General features: G+C 45.8%; 1 protein-coding gene across 5 annotated transcripts in view; it reads right to left on the bottom strand.

Moving 5' to 3' along the window:
* The window catches only part of arap3 (ArfGAP with RhoGAP domain, ankyrin repeat and PH domain 3), an 806,627-nt gene that overhangs the window by 215,460 nt on the left and 568,260 nt on the right, over nucleotides 1–22,907 (bottom strand). For all 5 annotated transcript variants that reach the window (XM_072512821.1, XM_072512820.1, XM_072512825.1 and 2 more), the window contains 5 exons: nucleotides 21,957–22,025; nucleotides 20,759–20,833; nucleotides 17,352–17,469; nucleotides 17,013–17,141; nucleotides 828–964 (listed from right to left, as the gene is read on the bottom strand). In XM_072512821.1, the coding sequence (XP_072368922.1) occupies nucleotides 828–964; nucleotides 17,013–17,141; nucleotides 17,352–17,469; nucleotides 20,759–20,833; nucleotides 21,957–22,025 (528 nt within the window). The remainder of the gene's footprint in view (nucleotides 1–827; nucleotides 965–17,012; nucleotides 17,142–17,351; nucleotides 17,470–20,758; nucleotides 20,834–21,956; nucleotides 22,026–22,907) is intronic.

Below are 22,907 nucleotides of genomic sequence, written 5' to 3'. Positions count from 1 at the left end.
AATGTGGCAGGACTGGGCAGGAGAGTGGGGATTGGGGCAGGGGGAGCGGGGACTGGGCAGGGGAGTGGGGACTGGGCAGGGGGTGGGGACTGGGCAGGGGGTGGGGAGCGGGGGATTGGGCATGGGAAGCGTGGGATTGGGCAGGGGAGCGGGGATTGGGCAGGGGAGCGGGGATTGGGCAGGGGAGCGGGGATTGGGCAGGGGAGCGGGGATTGGGCAGGGGAGCGGGGACTGGGCAGGGGAGCGGGGATTGGGCAGGGGAGCGGGGATTGGGCAGGGGAGCGGGGATTGGGCAGGGGAGCGGGGATTGGGCAGGGGAGCGGGGATTGGGCAGGGGAGTGGGGATTGGGCAGGGGAGTGGGGATTGGGCAGGGGAGCGGGGATTGGGCACGGGAGCGGGGATTGGGCAGGGGAGTGGGGATTGGGCAGGGGTGAGGGGATTGGGCAGGGTGGGTGAGGATTGGGCAGGGGGTGGGGTTTGGGCAGGGGAGTGGGGAATTGGCAGGGGAGTGGTCTTTGGGCAGGGGGAGCGGGGGAATGGGCAGGGGAGCGGGGGATTGGGCATGGGGGTGTGGATTGGGGCATGGGGAGCGCGGACTGGGCAGCGGCGTGGGGGTTGGGCAGTGGAGTGGGGATTGGGCAGGGGGTGGGGTTTGCTCAGCTTTTATTGGCCAGTCTGCGAGCTTCTTTTCTGCTGAAATTTGGCCCTTTCACTGCGTCCGAGGAACAATTGACGAAGATATTTTGATGTTGCGCCTGTCGCCGGCTCCAGGAATAACGGGACCGCTGATCTCACATTCATCTCAGAAATAATGCGAACAATTTACCTTTTTGTCCTTAAAAAGGAGCAGTTTCCGATCACGTAGAACAAAATACCGCTCATGGAATTTGTTTCCAGACAGAAGTTTTGGTGGTTCCTCGCGACACTTCAGGAGTTCGCACTTTGGAGCATCATTTTTATTTCCTATCACATATTTAAAAAACAAAACCGGGAATGAACTCCTCATTAACCAGGATTCACGCATTAAAACACTAAATTAAGGAAGACAGAATTTCCGAACTGAGGCATCAAATCTGATTGGCAGCTGCTGGCGGGACGTTCCGGTCCCGCCGGGTTTCCCGGAAACCAGGGGTTCAGTCAATGGGAAACCTGACAACGACAGGACCAGAAAATCCTGCTGGCGGGCTACTGCTGTCGCCGAAAAACACGGTGGGACGCTCGGTCAATCCCACCTGATTGGGTTTCTGTATTTACAATGTGAAGGCAGACAGATGAAATTGATTTAATCTGTTATTTTGCATGTCCACCTTACTGGGGAAAGAATAGCAGCATTTTAATGATCCGCCTTAAATCCTAACTCAGCTATGTCAGAGTTTTAAGAAATGCACAAATAACATTTTACTGGTTTCAATGATGAACGTCTACTTCATGGTTCATGTTAAGATTTTAGAGGAAATGTTTAGTTCTGGGAAGATTGTTGTTCTGGCAGTGAGGTAAATACGATGCTAGGTTTTAGAGATTGCCAGAACAGCAGTTCACTAGGTTATCTGTGTTTGTTTAATAAAGTCAGAATAGAAGAGATGGAGCCATAAAATAGCAGGTAGGGTTACTGAGCTGGGGAATTGGAGACATGGACCTCAGCTGTCATCCTTGAGGCGAGCAGGGGGAGTCAGAAAAATTACCAGCTTGGCCCGATCATCTTGGGGATGAAGTGACCACAAAGGTCTTCATTGCTGGGGGCAAGAATCGGGCCTGAGTAAGAAAAAGTGCGGAGGAAGCTATAGGGGTTTCTGGGTGTAAAGACCGGCTGTTTAAAAGGTTCACCTTGGTGCTTTGGGTCTTTCTCCAGCCCATCTACAAGATCACAAACTCAAGTTTAAACAGGAAGAGGAAGAATTTAAAAGTCAGAGAGGCAATTAAAATTCAGTGAGCTGAATCTGTCTTTGAGAAGGTGACTCAAGAGGAGAAAGTTGCAGAGAATGAGACCAAAATGTTCCGTTCATCTGTAGAAACAAACATACAAAATGGGAGCCGGAGGCGGCCATTCGGTCCTTCGAGCCTGCTTCACCATTCATTATGATCATGGAAAGGGCAGCACGGTGGCGCAGTGGTTAGCACTGCTGCCTCACGGCGCTGAGGACCCGGGTTCAATCCCGGCCCCAGGTCACTCTCTGTGTGGAGTTTGCACATTCTCCCCGTGTCTATGTGGGTTTCACCCCCACAACCCAAAAATGTGAAGGTTAAGTGGATTGGCCACACTATATTGCACTAAATTGGAAAAAAAATTAATAATTAGGTACTCTAAATTTTTTTTAAAAACATGACCGTGGAAGATCATCAAGTTCAATACCCTGATCCCGCCTTCCCCATTATCCCTTAATCCCTTTAGCCCCAAGAGCTATATCTAATTTCTTCTAGAAATTACACAAAGTTTTGGCCTCAACTACTTTCTGTGGTAGCGAATTCCACAGATTCAACACTCTCTGGGTGAAGATATTTCTCCTCAACTCAGTCCTAAAAGATTTAAACTATGACCCCTAGTTCTGGACTCCCTCACCATCGGGAACATTCTTTCCGAATCTACCCTGTTGTGATGAACGGTTATTGTATTGCTGTACCCTTATCATCATGTAAGGTGATGTCCCCTTTAAGACCGGGCTTGGAACCCTGGGGGACTCCGCCTCTGGCTCCGCCCACCTGGGAGTCTTATATAAGGGGCTGCTTTGCAGGCGGCACCCAGTATGCACCGGTCTCGGCACCAGGCTACCAGTTCTTAGCTTATTAAAGGTACTTATTAGCTTCTTAAAGGTAGCTTATTGAGGGTACAACACCTGTCTAATCTTGTTAGAATTTTATAAGTTTCTATAACTCCAATGAATATAATCCTAACCCACTTAGTCTCTCCTCATATGACAGTCCCGCCATCCCAGGAATCAGCCTGGTAAACCTTCGCTGCTCTCCCTCCACAGCAAGAACATCCTTCTTCAGATAAGGACACCAAACTGCACACAATACTCCAGGTGTGGTCTCCCTAATGCCATATACAATTGCAGTAAAACATCTCTATTCCTGTACTCAAATCCTCTCGCCATGAGGCTGTAATAAGCCCACGGAGGCAGAAGTCCCTTCACCAGAATCCCTTTTATTAACAAAACCAGCAGCAGGAAGGAGCAGTGCTCCGAAAGCTAGTGATTTGAAACAAACCTGTTGGACTTTAACCTGGTGTTGTCAGACTTCTTACTGTTCCCCGATTGACCCACTAATCAGGGAACTCGTATTCCAATTGGCCAATCTCAAAGGCCTGGTCTAAGTCATTACAAAGGCCAACATACCATTTCCCTTCTTTACTGTCTGCTGTACCTGCACGCTTACTTTCAGCGACTGATGCACGAGGACACTACGGTCTCACTGAGTATCCACCTCTCTCAATTTACACCCATTCAAATAATAATCTGCCCTCCTATTTTTGCTACCAAAGTGAATAACCTCAAATTTATCCACATTATACTACACCTGCCATGCATGTGCCCACTCACTCAGCCTGTCCAAATCCCACTGAAGCATCTCTGCATCCTCCTCACAGCTCACCCTCCTACCCAACTTTGTATCATCTGCAAATTTGGAGATGATACATTTAGTTCCCTCGGCCGAATCATTGATATATAATGTGAAAAGTCAGTCCTAGCACAGATCCCTGCAGTATCCTGCAATTCACTGCCTGCCCATCGGAAAAAAAACCATTTATTCCAACTTTTTGCATCCTGTCTACTAACCAGCTTTCTATACATCTCAAGACACTACCCACAATCCCATGCACTTTAACTTTACACAGTTAACTGCTGTGTGAGACCTTGTCGAAAGCCTTCTGAAAGTTTAAATAAACCACATCCACTTGCTCTCCCTGGTCAACTCTACTAGTTACATTTTCAAAGAATTCTAGTGGGATTGTCAAGCATGATTTTCGGAAATCCATGCTGACGTTGTCTGATTACACTACTGCTTTCCAAATGCTGTGCTACAAAATTCTGGATAATGGACTCTCGGAACTTCATAGAACTTAGAACATAGAACATACAGAGCAGAAGGAGGCCATTCAGCCCATCAAGTCTGCCCCGACCAACTTAAGCCCTCACCTCCACCCTTTCAGGTAACCCAATGACCCCTCCCAACCTTTTTAGTCACGAAGGGCAATTTATCATGGCCAATCCACCTAACCTGCACGTCTTTGGCGAGTGGGAGGAAACCGGAGCACCCGGAGGAAACCCACGCAGACACGGGGAGAACGTGCAGACTCCACACAGACAGTGACTCAGCGGGGAAACGAACCTGGGACCCTGGCGCTGTGAAGCCACAGTGCTAACCACTGTGCTACCGTGCTGCCCAAACTTCCCTACAACCAACGTTAGGCTCACTGGTCTATAGTTCCCTGTTTTCTCTCTACCGCCCTTTTTGAATAATGAGGTTACATTCGCTACTCTCCAGTCTGTAGGAGCAATTCCAGAGTCCAAAGAATTTAGAAAAATGACCATCAATGGATCTACTATTTCTAGTGCCACTTCCTTAAGTATTCTAGGATGAAGACATTTCCTGGGAGGGAAATTTGCTACGGCTCTTCGGGGGGGTTTAAACTAATTTGTCAGGGTGCTGGAGAAATGAGCTGTAGTCCAGAAGCCAGTGTCGAGAGTAGTGAGGTACTGAGGAGGGTATCAAGGTCGCAGGAGTGTACCGGCAGACAGAAAGTACTTTAATGCAAGGAGCATCCGGAATAAGGTAGGTGAACTTGGAGCGTGGATTGGTACTTGGGACTACGATGTTGTGGCCATTACGGAGACATGGTTAGAACAGGGACAGGAATGGTTGTTGGAAGTTCTGGGGTATAGATGTTTCAGTAAGAGTAGGGAAGGTGGTAAAAGAGGTGGAGGAGTTGCATTGTTAATCAAGGATAGTTTAACAGCTGCAGAAAGGCAGTTCGAAGGGGATCTGCCTACTGAGGTAATATGGGCCGAAGTTAGAAATAGGAAAGGAGCGGTCACATTGTTTGGAGTTTTCTATAGGCCCCCAAATAGTAATAGAGATGTGGAGGAAGAAATTGCAAAACAGATTATGGATAGGTGTGGAGGTCTCAGGGTAGTTGTCATGGGTGACTTTAACTTTCCAAATATTGATTGGAACCTCTATAGGTTGAACATTTCGGATGGGGATGTTTTTGTACAGTGTGTGCAGGAGGGTTTCCTGACACAATATGTGGATAGGCCGACAAGAGGGGGGGGGGCCACATTGGATTTGGTACTGGGTAATGAACCGGGCCAAGTGTTAGATTTGTTTGTGGGAGAGCACTTTGGAGATAGTGACCACAATTCGGTGTCTTTCACTATTGCAATGGAGAGGGATAGGGGCATACGGCAGGGCAAGGTTTATAATTGGGGGAGGGGTAATTATGATGCAATTAGGCAAGATTTAGGGAGCATAAGATGGGAACAGAAACTGTCAGGGAAAGGCACAAATGAAAAGTGGAGCTTGTTCAAGGAACAAATACTGCGTGTCCTTGATAGGTATGTCCCTGTCAGGCAGGGAGGAAATGGCCGTGTGAGGGTACCATGGTTCACAAAAGAGGTTGAATGTCTTGTCAAGAGGAAAAAGGAAGCGTATGTAAGGATGAGAAAACAAGGTTCAGTAGGTACGCTTGAGGGTTACAAGGTAGCAAGGAATGAGCTGAAAAAAGGGCTTAGGAGAGCTAGGAGGGGGCATGAGAAGTCCTTGGCGGGTCGGATCAAGGAAACCCCAAGGCTTTTTACTCTTATGTGAGAAATAAAAGAATGACCAGGGTGAGGTTAGGGCCGGTCAAGGACAGTAGTGGGAACTTGTGCATGGAGTCAGAAGAAATAGGAGAGGCGTTGAATTAATACTTTTCTTCAGTGTTCACAAAGGAGAGGGGCCATGTTTTTGAGGGTGAGAGTGTGATTCAGGCGGGTAGGCTGAAGGAAGTAGATGTTCTGAGGAAGGATGTATTAGCAATTTTGAAAAACCTGAGGGTCGACAAGTCCCCTGGGCCAGATGGGATATACCCAAGGATTCTTTGGGAGGCAAGGGATGAGATTGCAGAGCCTTTGGGTCCTCGCTGTCCAAGGGGATAGTCCCAGAGGACTGGAGAGTGGTGAATGTTGTTCCTCTGTTCAAAAAAGGGAATAGGAATGACCCTGGTAATTTTAGACCAGTTAGTCTTACTTTGGTGGTCGGGAAGATAATGGAAAAGGTCCTGAAGGATAGGTTTTTTGACCATTTGAAAAGATGCAGCTTAATCCGGGATAGTCAACACGGATTCGTGAAGGGTAGGTCTTGCCTCACGAATTTGATTTAATTCTTTGAGGAGATAGCTAAGTGTGTAGATGAAGGTAGAGCAGTTGATGTCGTATACATATAAGGCGTTTGATAAGGTTCCCCATGGTCGGCTCATGAAGAAAGTAAGGAGGTGTGGGATAGAGGGAAATTTGGCCAATTGGACAAGTAACTGGCTATCACAGAGAAGACAGAGGGTGGTGGTGGATGGAAAATGTTCAGACTGGAGACCAGTTACCAGCGGTGTACCACAGGGATCAGTATTGGGTCCTCTGCGATTTGTGATTTTTATCAATGACTTGGAGGAGGGGGCTGAAGGGTGGATCAGTAAATTTGCTGATGACACCAAGATTGGTGGAGTAGTGGATGAGGTGGAGGGCTGTTGTAGGCTGCAAAGAGACATTGATAGGATGCAGAGCTGGGCCAAAGCATGGCAGATGGAGTTTAACCCTGATAAGTGCGAGGTGATTCATTTTGATAGAAAAAATTTGAATGTGGATTACAGGGTCAACGGCAGGGTTCTGAGGAATGTGGAGGAACAGAGAGATCTTGGGGTTCATGTCCACAGATCTCTGAAGGTTGCCACTCAAGTGGATAGAGCCATGAAGAAGGCTTATAGTGTGTTAGCGTTTATTAACAGGGGAATTGAGTCTAAAAGCCGTGGGGTTATGCTGCAACGAGACATGACCCTGGTGAGACTACATTTGGAGTATTGTGTGCAGTTCTGGTGACCTCACTATAGGAAGGATGTGGAAGCATTGGAAAGGGTGCAAAGGAGATTTACCGGGATGCTGCCTGGTTTGCAGGATAGGTCTTATGAGGAAAGGTTGAGGGAGCTAGGGCTTTTCTCTTTGGAGCGGAGGAGGATGAGAGGCAACTTAATTGAGGTTTATAAGATGATGAGGGGGATAGATAGAGTGGACGTTCAGAGACTATTTCCTCGGGTGGATGTAGCTGTTCCAAGGGGGCATAATTATAAGATTCAGGCTGGGAGATATAGGAGGGATGTCCGAGGTAGGTTCTTTACTCAGAGAGTGGTTAGGGTGTGGAATGGACTGCCTGCTGTGATAATGGAGTCGGACACTTTCAAGCGGTTATTGGATAGGCACATGGAGCACACCGGAATGACAGGGAGTGGGATAGCTTGATCTTGGTTTCGGACAATGCTCGGCACAACATCGAGGACCGAAGGGCCTGTTCTGTACTGTACTGTTCTATCTATCTAAGATTATCAGGCCCTGGAGATTTGTCTGCCATCAATCCCATTAATTTCTCCAAAACCATTTCTCTACTAATAATAATTTCCTTCAGCTCCTCAAAACCTCGTGTCTCTCAGAACTTCCAGTACATTATTCACATCTTCCTTTGTGAAGACAGAAGCAAAGTCCGAATTTCGTTCATCAGCCATTTCTTTGTTCCCAGTTATGAATTTCCCCCTTTCTGACTGTAATAATAATATTTATTAGTGTCACCAGTAGGCTTACATTAGCACTGCAATAAAGCTACTGTGAAAAGCCCCTAGTTGCCACATCCTGGCTCCTGTTCGGGTACATTGAGGGAGAATTCACAATGTCAAATTCACCGAACAGCACATCTTTCGGGACTTGTGGGTGGGAACCAGAGCACCCGGAGGAAACCCACGCAGACATGGGGAGAATGTGTAGACTCCGCACAGACAGTGACCCAGCCGGGAATCGAACCTGGGACACTGGCGCTGTGAAGCCACAGTGCTAACCACTGTGCTACCATGTCGCCTAAGGGATCTACATTAGTTTTTATGATTCTTTTTCTCTTTAGAAACTTTCAAAGTCAATTTTTATGTTCCCCTCTAGCTTGCTGTCCCCTTCTTAATGAATCCCTTGGTCCATCTTTGCTGAATTTTAAATGGTAAATGTGGTCACACCCAAGGTGCAGGCAGAGAAATGGGTGACCACCAGAAAGGGCAGGCAGTCAGTGCAGGAATCCCCTGTGGTTGTCCCCCTCTCGAACAGGTATACCCCTTTGGATACTGTCGGGGGCCATAGCCAATCAGGGGAATACAGCAGCAGCCAGAGCAGTGGCACCACGGCTGGCTCTGATGTTCAGAAGGGAGGGTCAAAGCGCAGAAGAGTAATAGTAATAGGGGACTCTATAGTCAGGGGCACAGATAGGCGCTTCTGTGGACGTGAAAGAGACTCCAGGATGGTATGTTGCCTCCCTGGTGCCAGGGTCCAGGATGTCTCCGAACGGGTAGAGGGCATCCTGAAGGGGGAGGGCAAACAGGCAGAGGTCGTTGTACATATTGGTACTAACGACATAGGCAGGAAGGGGCATGAGGTCCTGCAGCAGGAGTTCAGGGAGCTAGGCAGAAAGTTAAAAGACAGGACCTCGAGGGTTGTAATCTCGGGATTACTCCCTGTGCCACGTGCCAGTGAGGCTAGAAATAGGAAGATAGAGCAGCTAAACACGTGGCTAAACAGCTGGTGTAGGAGGGAGGGTTTCCATTATCTGGACCACTGGGAGCTCTTCCGGGGCAGGTGTGACCTGTATAAGAAGGACGGGTTGAATCTAAACCGGAGAGGCATAAATATCCTGGCCGCGAGGTTTGCTAGTGTCACACGGGAGGGTTTAAACTAGTATGGCAGGGGTTGGGCACGGGAGCAATAGGTCAGAAGGTGAGAGCATTGAGGGAGAACTAGGGAATAGGGACAGTGTGGCTCTGAGGCAGAGCAGACAGGGAGAAGTTGCTGAACACGGCGGGTCTGGTGGCCTGAAGTGCATATGTTTTAACGCAAGGAGCATTACGGGCAAGGCAGATGAACTTAGAGCTTGGATTAGTACTTGGAACTATGATGTTGTTGCCATTACAGAGACCTGGTTGAGGGAAGGGCAGGATTGGCAGCTAAACGTTCCAGGATTTAGATGTTTCAGGCGGGATAGAGGGGGATGTAAAAGGGGAGGTGGAGTTGCGCTACTTGTTCGGGAGAATATCACAGCTGTACTGCGAGAGGACAGCTCAGAGGGCAGTGAGGCTATGTGTGTAGAGATCAGGAATAAAAAGGGTGCAGTCACAATGTTGGGGGTATACTACAGGCCTCCCAACAGCCAGCGGGAGATAGAGGAGCAGATAGGTAGACAGATTTTGGAAAAGAGTAAAAACAACAGGGTTGTGGTGATGGGAGACTTCAACTTCCCCAATATTGACTGGGACTCACTTAGTGCCAGGGGCTGAGACGGGGCGGAGTTTGTAAGGAGCATCCAGGAGGGCTTCTTAAAATAATATGTAGACAGTCCAACTAGGGAAGGGGTGGTACTGGACCTGGTATTGGGGAATGAGCCCGGCCAGGTGGTAGATGTTTCAGTAGGGGAGCATTTCGGTAACAGTGACCACAATTCAGTAAGTTTTAAAGTACTGGTGGACAAGGATAAGAGTGGTCCAAGGATGAATGTGCTAAATTGGGGGAAGGCTAATTATAACAATATTAGGCGGGAACAGAAGAACATAGATTGGGGGCGGATGTTTGAGGGAAAATCAACATCTGACATGTGGGAGACTTTCAAGTGGCAGTTGAAAGGAATACAGGACCGGCATGTTCCTGTGAGGAAGAAAGATAAATACGGCAATTTTCGGGAACCTTGGATGACGAGAGATATTGTAGGCCTCGTCAAAAAGAAAAAGGAGGCATTTGTCAGGGCTAAAAGGCTGGGAACAGACGAAGCCTGCGTGGAATATAAGGACAGTAGGAAGGAACTTAAGCAAGGAGTCAGGAGGGCTAGAAGGGGTCACGAAAAGTCATTGGCAAATAGGGTTAAGGAAAATCCCAAGGCTTTTTACACGTACATAAAAAGCAAGAGGGTAGCCAGGGAAAGGGTTGGCCCACTGAAGGATAGGCAAGGGAATCTATGTGTGGAGCCCGAGGAAATGGGCGAGGTACTAAATGAATACTTTGCCTCAGTATTCACCAAAGAGAAGGAATTGGTAGGTGTTGAGTCTGGAGAAGGGGGTGTAGATAGCCTGGGTCACATTGAGATCCAAAAAGACGAGGTGTTGGGTGTCTTAAAAAATATTAAGGTAGATAAGTCCCCAGGGCCTGATGGGATCTACCCCAGAATACTGAAGGAGGCTGGAGAGGAAATTGCTGAGGCCTTGACAGAAATCTTTGGATCCTCGCTGTCTTCAGGGGATGTCCCGGAGGACTGGAGAATAGCCAATGTTGTTCCTCTGTTTAAGAAGGGTAGCAAGGATAATCCCGGGAACTACAGGCCAGTGAGCCTTACTTCAGTGGTAGGGAAATTACTGGAGAGAATTCTTCTTTGTTCTTTGGTCAGGTCTATTCCTTCTTCTTGATAATTTGCATGCTTCTTTTTTGAATCTAATTCTATCTCTAATTTCCCCTGTAAACCATGGTTTGGCCACAGTTCCAAAGAACAAAGAAATGTACAGCACAGGAACAGGCCCTTCGGCCCTCCAAGCCCGTGCCGACCATGCTGCCCGACTAAACTACAATCTTCTACACTTCCTGGGTCCGTATCCCTCTATTCCCATCCTATTCATGTATTTGTCAAGATGCCCCTTAAATGTCACTATCGTCCCTGCTTCCACCACCTCCTCCGGTAGCGAGTTCCACGCACCCACTACCCTCTGCGTAAAAAACTTGCCTCGTAGATCTACTCTAAACCTTGCCCCTCTCACCTTAAACCTATGCCCCCTAGTAATTGACCCCTCTACCCCGGGGAAAAGCCTCTGACTATCCACTCTGTCTATGCCCTCATAATTTTGTAGACCTCTATCAGGTCGCCCCTCAACCTCCTTCGTTCCAGTGAGAACAAACCGAGTTTATTCAACCACTCCTCATAGCTAATGCCCTCCATATCAGGCAACATTCTGGTAAACCTCTTCTGCACACTCTCTAAAGCCTCCACATCCTTCTGGTAGTGTGGCGACCAGAATTGAACACTCTACTCCAAGTGTGGCCGAACTAAGGTTCTATACAGCTGCAACATGACTTGCCAATTCTTATACTCAATGCCCCGGCCAATGAAGGCAAGCATGCCGTATGCCTTCTTGACTACCTTCTCCACCTGTGTTGCCCCTTTCAGTGACCTGTGGACCTGTACTCCTAGATCTCTTTGACTTTCAATACTCTTGAGGGTTCTACCATTCACTGTATATTCCCTACCTGCATTAGGCCTTCCAAAATGCATTACCTCACATTTGTCCGGATTACACTCCATCTGCCATCTCTCCGCCCATGTCTCCAAACAATCTAAATCCTGCTGTATCCTCTGACAGTCCTCATTGCTATCCGCAATTCCACCAACCTTTGTGTCATCTGCAAACTTACTAATCAGACCAGTTACATTTTCCTCCAAATCATTTATATATACTACAAACAGCAAAGGTCCCAGCACTGATCCCTGTGGAACACCACTGGTCACAGCCCTCCAATTAGAAAAGCATCCTTCCATTGCCACTCTCTGCCTTCTATGAACTAGCCAATTCTGTATCCACCTTGCCAGCTCACCCCTGATCCCGTGTGACTTCACCTTTTGTACTAGTCTACCATGAGGGACCTTGTCAAAGGCCTTACTGAAGTCCATAGAGACAACATCCACTGCCCTACCTGCATCAATCATCTTAGTGACCTCCTTGAAAAACTCTATCAAGTTAGTGAGACACGACCTCCCCTTCACAAAACCATGCTGCTTCTCACTAATACGTCCATTTGCTTCCAAATGGGAGTAGATCCTGTCTTGAAGAATTCTCTCCAGTAATTTCCCTACCACTGAAGTAAGGCTCACCGGCCTGTAGTTCCCTGGATTATCCTTGCTACCCTTCTTAAACAGAGGAACAACATTGGCTAATCTCCAGTCCTCCGGGACATCACCTGAAGACAGTGAGGATCCAAAGATTTCTGTCAAGGCCTCAGCAATTTCCTCTCCAGCCTCCTTCAGTATTCTGGGGTAGATCCCATCAGGCCCTGGGGACTTATCTACCTTAATATTTTTTAAGACACCCAACACCTCGTCTTTTTGGATCTCAATGTGACCCAGGCTATCTACACACCCTTCTCCAGACTCAACACCTACCACTTTCTTCTCTTTGGTGAATACTGATGCAAAGTATTCATTTAGTACCTCGCCCATTTCCTCTGGCTCCACACATAGATTCTCTTGCCTATCCTTCAGTGGGCCAACCCTTTCCCTGGCTACCCTCTTGCTTTTTATGTACGTATAAAAAGCCTTGGGATTTTCCTTAACCCTATTTGCCAATGACTTTTCGTGACCCCTTCTAGCCCTCCTGACTCCTTGCTTAAGTTCCTTCCTACTTTCTTTATATTCCACACAGGCTTCGTCTGTTCCCAGCCTTTTAGCCCTGACAAATGCCTCCTTTTTCTTTTTGACGAGGCCTACAATATCTCTCGTTATCAAGGTTCCCGAAAATTGCCGTATTTATCCTTCTTCCTCACAGGAACATGCCGGTCCTGAATTCCTTTCAACTGCCACTTGAAAGCCTCCCACATGTCAGATGTTGATTTGTCCTCAAACATCCGCCCCCAATCTATGTTTTTCAGTTCCCACCTAATATTGTTATAATTAGCCTTCCCCCAATTTAGCACATTCATCCTAGGACCACTCTTATCCTTGTCCACCAGTACTTTAAAACTTACTGAATTGTGGTCACTGGTCCCGAAATGCTCCCCTACTGAAACTTCTACCACCTGGCCGGGCTCATTCCCCAATACCAGGTCCAGTACCGCCCCTTCCCTCGTTGGACTGTCTACATATTGTTTTAAGAAGCCCTCCTGGATGCTCCTTACAAACTCCGCCCCGTCTAAGCCCCTGGCACTAAGTGAGTCCCAGTCAATATTGGGGAAGTTGAAGTCTCCCATCACCACAACCCTGTTGTTTTTACTCTTTTCCAAAATCTGTCTACCTATCTGCTCCTCTATCTCCCGCTGGCTGTTGGGAGGCCTGTAGTAAACCCCCAACATTGTGACTGCACCCTTCTTATTCCTGATCTCTACCCATATAGCCTCACTGCCCTCTGAGGTGTCCTCCCACAATACAGCTGTGATATTCTCCCGAACTAGTAGCGCAACTCCGCCACCCCTTTTACATCCCCCTCTATCCCGCCTGAAACATCTGAATCCTGGAATGTTCAGCTGCCAATCCTGCCCTTCCCTCAACCAGGTCTCTGTAATGGCAACAACATCATAGTTCCAAGTACTAATCCAAGCTCTCAGTTCATCTGCCTTACCCGTAATACATCTTGCATTAAAACATATGCACTTCAGGCCACCAGACCCGCTGTGTTCAGCAACTTTTCCCCGTCTGCTCTGCCTTAGAGCCCCACTGTCCCTATTCCCTAGTTCTCCCTCAACGCTCTCACCTTCTGACCTATTGCTCCGGTGCCTCCCCCCCTGCCATACTAGTTTAAACCCTCCCGTGTGACACTAGCAAACCTCGCGTCCTTTCTACTTTTGCATCAAATAGGAATAAACTTTTGGAGTTCACCTTTTTGTTCCTTGAATGCTGCCATTGCCTGTCTGCTGTCCTTCTTTTCAGTAATATTTCGAAGTCCATCATAGCCAGCTCATGCCTCATACCATCATAGTTACCTTTATTGAGGTTCAGGGCCCTGGTCTCAGAATCAATTACCTCACTATTCACCGTGATAAAGAATTCTACCATATTATGGTCACTCGTCCCCAAGGGTTCGCTCACAGCTAGATTGGCAACTAATCCTTTCTCATTGCACAACGCCCAGTCCATGATGCCCCCATTCTCTTGTTGGTTCCTCAATGTATTGGTCCAGAAAACCATCCCGTTTACAAAGTCATGCTAATTGACATGAAGAATGCGGCAGAAACATTCCAAAGAGAAGTTTGTAGATTTACAGGCACAAGTGGATTTTGTTGGAATCTTAGATTGTCATTGCTCCATTGACTGGATTATTACAAAAAACAAAAATTCCAAAGGACACAGGAGTGTCAGAGTGCATTTGACAGCTTGGAAATTGTGCGACTACATCAGTTCTAGCAGCTCCTGATTATACCAAGTGGTTTATGTTGGCTGTTGACACTATTCATGTGGGTGTTGTGTTAATACAAGATGACAAACTGAGAATTGAGTGGGTTATTTTTCAAGGAAGCTGAATGTAGATCAGAAGAAATATTCAACCATCGAGAAAGAAACTAAGTTTGGTATTTGCTTTGCAATATCTAAAAGTTTTCGTTGCAAATAGTTCTTCAGCAACATTTATTTATACTGACCACGATCCTTTGATACTTCCAGAAAGGTTTTGACACCAGAATGTTAGACTGTTCAGGTGGAGTTTCTGCAGCTCGCGTAGGTAAGGCATTATGGGTTGAGAAAATGAAACCGTATTTTTAGAATCATTGCAGTTCATTTGCCCGTGGGCCAGGAGATGTGATAAGAGATGATATGTTGAACATTCCCGTAACAGCCTCCCCGAACAGGCGCCGGAATTTGGCGACTAGGGGCTTTTCACAGTAACTTCATTTGAAGCCTACTTGTGACAATAAGCGATTTTCATTTCATTTTCATTTTTATTTTCATTTCATTTCATTTCTGGGTTTATTGTGTTATCCTGTGGAGTAGACATGTGTGTGTGTGTGTGTGTGTGAGAGAGACTCTGGTAAACATAATTTAATTAATCTGGGGACTGATTGTCTACAAGATTTAGGGCATCATACGATGAACATACGATGAACGTCTGAGGATCCTGGGATTATATTCATTGGAGTTTAGGAGGTTGAGGGGAGATCTAATAGAAACTTACAAGATAATGAATGGCTTAGATAGGGTGGATGTAGGGAAGTTGTTTCCATTAGCAGGGGAGACTAGGACCCGGGGGCACAGCCTTAGAATAAAAGGGAGTCACTTTAGAACAGAGATGAGGAGAAATTTCTTCAGCCAGAGAGTGGTGGGTCTGTGGAATTCATTGCCACAGAGGGCGGTGGAGGCCGGGACGTTGAGTGTCTTTAAGACAGAAGTTGATAAATTCTTGATTTCTCAAGGAATTAAGGGCTATGGAGAGAGAGCGGGTAAATGGAGTTGAAATCAGCCATGATTGAATGGTGGAGTGGACTCGATGGGCCGAATGGCCTTACTTCCACTCCTAAGTCTTATGGTCTTATAGTCTTATCAAAGGAATGTAAGTGTTAAAGGCATACATTTGAAGTATGGATGGTAAGTTAGGTTTCCATAAGTATTAAACAAGCAGTGGGTAGGAATCGGCAAAGGAGATAAGTGTGGGGCTGTTTTTAACTGTTAAATTTCAAAGGGGAATAAAAGGGTTCACAACTTGGAAAAGTTCATGAATAAATAAGGCAAGGTTATTACATTTTATTTGATCTGAAAGTAGGGATAATAAGGAGAACATGAAAGTGTTTTTTATTCTGGGAAAGTTAAGTTTCAAAGAGGGGTTAAGAACAATGGAATCAAAAATTGAAATAGGCAAAAAAATACTTAAGGAGTGATGTTGGGCGCCTTGGTTGTCATGTCAAACCTCCTGGGGTACCGCTCTGTGTTCGGAAAAGAACTGAACTAGCCTTCCAACCAAGCCAGAGAAGCTCAGTTTAAATCATTCATCCTGTTAAACTTGGAAAGTCTTGATGTCGGAAAAGCAGTCTGGTGTCTGAAGCTTTGACTCTCCACTACAGAGTGGAGCTGAGGAGTGAGATTGTGTGGTATGGCTCACTGAAATTAAAATAGCTTTGCCTTGGAAGTATCGTTACTGGAATTTTTATAGCTAAACATCTCAGGTATCATTGCTTAAAGGGTGTTAACATGGGAGCCAGATCAAGTGGGAAGTATATTTGTGGGAATATTTTGTGCAATCAATTTTAACTGTGTAAATGTAATTTTGTGTGGTTCAGCTTTCTTTTATCTCGTTAATAAAAATTTAAATTTGTGTTTAAAATCCCAAATGTGTTAGTGGAATTTGTAGCTTCTAAATTTGGTAAACTTATCTTCTTGTGGTGAGAGTACAAAAAAAAGAGTGTTATGATACATTAGTCAAGTTTCCCTTTGGGATTTGGTTTGCTTGGCAATTACCATCTGCCAGATCATAAGAAATGACAAACCCTTGGAACTACTTAACCTGTGTCAACAATCATTGTGAAATTTACCACTGCAGCCAGAGCCTGAATTGACAACTATTCAATGTTTCCTGTGGGGTCTAGATAGCTATTCTGATACGAGAGCATGTGCACCAATTCAACAAGATTTATATTGCATTTGATGCACATGGGAATTAATATGAATCAATTTGCAGAAATGTTATATGTCTGATATATGTTGATCGATATGTTTGGCTGAACACAACAAAACTCTACTTCGCCCACAATCAGAGTGAAATTCATCCTCAACAGAGGTAATAGTGGATTATCTGTTTATCATACACTATTTAATATTCCATTCCTGCTTTACATTGCTGCTAGAGTTGAATTTCACCCCTTTAGTTTTGATCGCTGATCAGCAAAACAAACTTTATTCAAGCAAAAGTGCAGTACTGGGATAAACAAGACAGCACAGTACACTCAAGAAACTCTGTTTTTTTATTTGGACCCTGAGCAGATTACTGGGTTTTATGCAGTGTGAGCCCAAAATATTTTGCTGTGTAGATTGTGCATTTCACTAAAATATCATGGTTGAAACGAGCCTTTACCTGAGTAAAGATTTCCTCCTTCTCCTGCAGGGAGTTTCTTCACGACCAGGAACGCTGAGCTGGGTTCTGCTAGTTTACACCACTGAAGAGCTTGTTCCAGAACTTTTTCCTTTGGGTGGAGAGGGCGCTCTGTGGATATCAGAAAACAGTATTGAACCATCCAATAAGTAGGTTGGATACAGAAACCTGTTGTGAATATACGGTTTCCACAAACTAACATTGAAAATAACAGCAAGGCAGGAGGCCATCATCCTGAAGTGAAGGCCAATGGTTAATTAAACCACTCATTCCACAGAAAATATTCATCCACTCACCCAGTGAAAAGGTTTGACCACTCACCCAATTCACCATTTTCAATAGCTTCAAAAGTAACCCAGACCTCCTTTTCTCCAGCTAATATGTTCTTCATATCTAGCACTTGATTTGTCAGTTCCTCTGATGTCATTGTAGGTGATACCTGTAAGTGTAGGTGTAGAAATGACATTCCAGTGTTAAAAAAACACAGAAACAGTAACTTATAAATATACAACCCAAAATGAATACCAATTATTCATGTATTTTTTATTCAGTGTGATTCCTGGGGCGTCATTCTCCGCCGGCGGGAGTCTCCGTTCTGCCGGCACCGGGGGTTTCCCGACGGCGTGGGGCTGCCCCACACTGGGAAACCCCATTGACCGGCCGGTGTTACGGAGACTCCCGCCGGCCGGTCGACGCAGAAATGTGGCGGGGCGGGTAGGAGAATTTCGCCCCTGATGTCAAACAGGAACAGTTTCATGTACCCATTTGACACCCACTGCATTGCTAGTATTTGTGCCAAATCTCCCATTGTTGATACACTTGTTGGGTAGTGGCACTGGTTTATTCCTGTGCCATCCTGTCCTCGTGGAGTACTTGCTGCCTCATTCGCTGTCTCTGGCCCACTGCCCCCTGTGCTTTCACCGCCTCCTACCCCCCCCCCCCCCCCCCACTTGCTGCAAATCCCCAGCATTTATAGCACTGCCTAGCCACAGAAAAAAATGCACTGTACAGTGTCCCATCACATATTCCCCAAGAAAGATAGAGCATGGAGTAGATAGAGTAAAGCAATACACACCATCCATTTAAACTGTCAAAATATTTGCCTGTCTTCAATTAGGGGCAGCATGGTAGCACAGTGGTTAGCACAGTTGCTTCACAACGCCAGGGTCCTAGGTTCGATTCCTGGCTTGGGTCACTGTCTGTGTGGAGTCTGCGCGTTCTCCTCGTGTGTGCGTGGGTTTCCTCCGGGTGCTCCGGTTTCCTCCCACAGTTCAAAGATGTGCAGGTTAGGTGAATTGGCCATGATAAATTGCCCTTAGTGTCCAAAACGTTTAGGTGGGGTTACTGGGTTACGGGGATAGGGTGGAGGTGTGGGCTTAAGCAGGGCGCTCTTTCCAAGAGCCGGTGCAGACTTGGTGGGCCAAATGGCCTCCTTCTGCACTGTAAATTCTATGTTCTATGCAAATTACACAGAAAAGTGTTGCTTTCTGGAGCATTACAGTCATATCTAGAAATGGTTATCTCAGGAAGTGTCTTTCGGGGAGGCAGTGGTGGAGTGGTATTCCCAATGACACATAATCCAGAGACACAGGGTAGTGCTCTGGAGACTGAATAAATGTAAAGGGATAATGTACAGTTGGGATTATGGAGACATGACTCCAAGGTGACCAAGGATGGGAACTAAACATTGAGGGTTATTCAGTTTTTAGGAAGAACAGCCAGAAAGGAAAAGATGGTGGAGTTGCATTGATGATTAAAGAAGATATTGATACAATATTGAGGAAAGATATTAGCACAGGTGATGTGGAATCTGTCTGGGTCGAGTTAAGAAACATCAAAGGGTGGATAAGGGAAAGCTGTTCCCCTTAGTTGAAGGGTCAGTTACGAGGGGGACACAAGTTCAAAGTGAGGGGTGGGAGGTTCAGGGGGGATTGGAGGAAAAACGTTTTTACCCAGAGGGTGGTGAGGGTCTGGACGCACTGCCTGGGAGGGTGGGAGAGGTGGGATGTCTCAGATCCTTTAAAAACTACCTGGATGCGCATTTGGCACGTCATGACATTTAAGGCTATGGGCCAAGTGCTGGCAAATGGGATTAGGATCGGCAGCTCAGGGCCTTTGGTGCAGCGGTGTGAACTCGATGGGCTTTTTCTGCCCTGTATTTTTCTGTGATTCTGTGAAAAAAACATTGGTAGGGATGGTATACAAACCACCAAACTGCAGGAGTAATGTTGGGAATAGTAATAGACAGGAACATCTGTGATTATTGGTGACTTTGATCTGCATATAGATTGGGTGACTTAAATTAGTAAACCTTCTCTGCACTCCCTCCATAGCAAGAACATCCTTCCTCAGATAAGGACACCAAAAATGCCCACAATGCTTCAGGTGTGGCCTCACCAACACCCTATACAATTGCAGCAACACATCCTTATTCCTATACTCAAATCCTCTCGCTATGAAGGCTAACATACCATTTGCCTTCTTTGCTAACTGCTGTACCTGTGCGCTTACTTTCAGCGACTGATGCACGAGGACACCAAGATCTCGCTGAGTATCCACCGCTCTCAATTTACACCCATTCAAATAATAATCTGCCCTCCTATTTTTGCTACTGAAGCGGATAACCTCATGTATCCACATTATACTGCATCTGCCATGCTCACTCGCTCAGACTGCCCAAATGTCGCTGAAGTATCTCTGCATCCTCCTCACAGCTCACCCTACCACCCAATTTTGTATCATCTGCAAATTTGGAGGTATTGCACTTAGTTTCCTCGTCCAAATGCTGGATACAGGTGGCTGCCTGGGATGCACCCCTGTCGTTGAAGCAACAGCAAACACAGCCTAGTGGTTTGTTTGAACATTTCAGACGGCATTTAAGAGTCAACCACATTGTTGTGGGGTCTGGAGTCACGTGTGGGACAGACCAAGTAAGGACTGAAAATTTCCTTCTCTAAAAGACATTTGTGAACCAGTAACTTTAAAAAAAAATTTAGAGTACTCAATGCATTTTTTCCAATTAAGGGGCAATTTAGCGTGGCCAATCCACCTCGCCTGCACATCTTTGGGTTGTGGGGGCAAAACCCACGCAAACACAGGAAGAATGTGTAAACTCCACATGGACAGTGACCCAGAGCCGGGATCAAACCTGGGACCCCGGCGCCGTGAGGCAGCAGTGCTAACCACTGTGCCACCATGCTGCCCAGTAACTGTTTTGTTAGATAACAATCCAGTAATATTGCCTGGTCAGTTGGGGGAGTGAGGCACACCATAGTCGAATAGCTGTATTCGTTTTTAATTTCAGGTTTTTTTTAGTTAACTGAATTTAAATTCCTCAGCTGCAACGACTGGATTTGAACTCGTCGGTCTGGATTACTCGTCCAGTGACATAATCACTGTGCTATCCTGTGCTTAAGACCAATGAGGTGCTGTGACAGTGAGCAATGGGCCTGTCACGTTCTACGGTAACTGGCTCTGCCCCATACCTCCAAACCCTCTCTACACAAATGCAACTGATTTAGATTGTTTACCTTCATTCTCTTTATTACTTTTATATTTCTTGATTTATAAACTGTATTGCATAACAGAAATGCAGAAAATTGTACTAAAAATAAGTGAATCACAATACAAGGGGTCATACCTCTTCTGCTAGCACCAAGAATCATGTGCTAGAAAACCTACTGGTTGCTCTGAGGAATTGATAGATTTCTCACACATTTCAAACTCACCCTGAGTGTAATGCAACAGTCTGTGATCTTTGTTTCAACATAAACCTCCATAATTAGATCACCAGCCTGGGAAAGCTGTAAACCAAACAGGAACAATATACTCTCAATTCACGCACAATACATCAATCAGACAGGTTAATAGAATATAGAATACAATATAGAATATACAACATTACAGCGCAGTACAGGCCCTTCGGCCCTCGATGTTGCGCCGACCTGTGAAACCACTCTAAAGCCCATCCACACTATTCCCTTATCATCCATATGTTTATCCAATGACCAGGTTTTGTGCCCCGTTGAACCACCCCTTCAATGGGGAAACTCGTATTCCTCGAGAGTTCATACCTTGTTTTACCTGTTCTAATCCGCACAGTCCTGATTCCACACTCATGTGTGCGAATCGCATATGCGTGAAACCCAGCCTGAGTCCAGTCCCGTCTCCACAAAGATGGAAAATGATGGGTTCATGGGCGGGACTTTGGATTTTCAGCTATTTCCAGGATTTTGGCAACCACCGCGAAGCTCTCCCATCATGGTGATTTATCCAGAATTCCCATTCCCAAAGAGTGTATAACAATGGCTGCGCCAAAGAAGCACATGACTGAATTTGGGATTACTACGGCCAGGATGTGATCTGAAATGATTCTATCACAGCCCAAGTAAACAATCCAGTCTGTAAATAGAACTATAATAATCCCTTTTGCATTTTCATTCAAGGATGATTATTCTTGAGATTCGTGTGTAAAATGATATTAAATAAACAGGCAACTACTTCCCAGGCTATGTGATGGTCACAACATAACCAAACTCCACCCTCGGCCCTTCTTCATCCACCAGCCTTTGTGACTTTCCAGCATCTCTCACCTCAAGTTGAACTCTCAACTCCTCAAATCAACTTGGTTTATCCTTTCATATAAAAACTTCTGCCCCTTTTAACAATTCTTAAGTTTCTTTATGAAGTCTAGTGGGGCTGGAGCCAGGGGTCACATTATCAAAGTGGACCCGAGGTCAATGCAATGGAATCTCTCGAAAGGAGATTTGGCCAAGTATTTGGCCATCTGTCCGAATGTCTCTCTAAATGGTTTAGTGCCAAATGTTGGTGAGATAATGCTCCTCCTGTAAAGCAACTCCTGGAGTCTATCAAGATGATGATGTTAACCATTCATCACTTTTTAAAAAGATGTGATTTGCCACCTACCTGGACATCTTTCCATGTCATGATTAAACTGTTTTCCAAATCCATCTGAGTCACTTGGTCATCATCAATCTGTCACATACAACAGTGAGTCACACTGGAGACTACACAATAAACATTTATGTCTCTTACTTAAAAACAGATTTTACAGCAGCAAATAAATGAAGAGACCATCTGAAGATCTTATCAGACAGGCACAAGGGGTAGGGGCTACATTTAATATTGTTCCTGAAAATCAGGCGGCATGAAGGTGTGCAATGGTTCAAGGGTAAGTGGGTCTTAAACTACCTGCAGCTTTCCTGCAATGAATTGGAGAATCCACTGGCCTTCTTATTTATCACAATTGTTCTTGCAGTTTTCTTTGTTGTGAAAGAGAACGATAAGCAAACATTTACTTTGTATCTGTTCAGCCACACCAAACAATAGGAAACAAATTCAAGGTAATTGGCAAAAGAATCAGGTGTGACATAAGAAAAACGTTCTTGGACGGGTTGTGATCAGGAATGCAAGCCCTGAAATGGCTGAAAGCAGATTTAATAGTAATTTTCAAAAGGGAATTGGATGAATTCTTGAAGGGAAATGATTGAAGAGCCAAGGGGAAAGAACGGTAGGAGTGAGATAAATTGGATCATCTTACCAGGAGTTGTACTGACACAATGTGCTGAATGGGGAACCTGTGGGTGGGAGAACTCACAGACAGACCTCTTCTCTTAATCTCCCAGCTGACTGACGGCAATCACGGTCTGTTGCCGGGCAGAATACAGTCTTTGGCATTGAGCACCAGCCAACCAATTGAACCAAACCCCTCTGATCTCTCAGGTGCCAGAAAGTCTGTGTTCTTCTGTTAGAAATCTAAATAGTGATTGCACAGTGTACTATTTTGCAACTTCTGAGTTCCTCACTTCCTCTGCTCAACTTAAAGAAATGTGTCCATTAAATGATCACGACTGAGTA

Source organism: Scyliorhinus torazame, chromosome 7 (genome assembly GCF_047496885.1).
Source record: "Scyliorhinus torazame isolate Kashiwa2021f chromosome 7, sScyTor2.1, whole genome shotgun sequence".
In the NCBI taxonomy this organism is placed as follows: Eukaryota; Metazoa; Chordata; class Chondrichthyes; order Carcharhiniformes; family Scyliorhinidae; genus Scyliorhinus; species Scyliorhinus torazame.
Note: the sequence above shows the minus strand (reverse complement) of the source record. Positions and strands in the feature narration are given on the sequence as shown.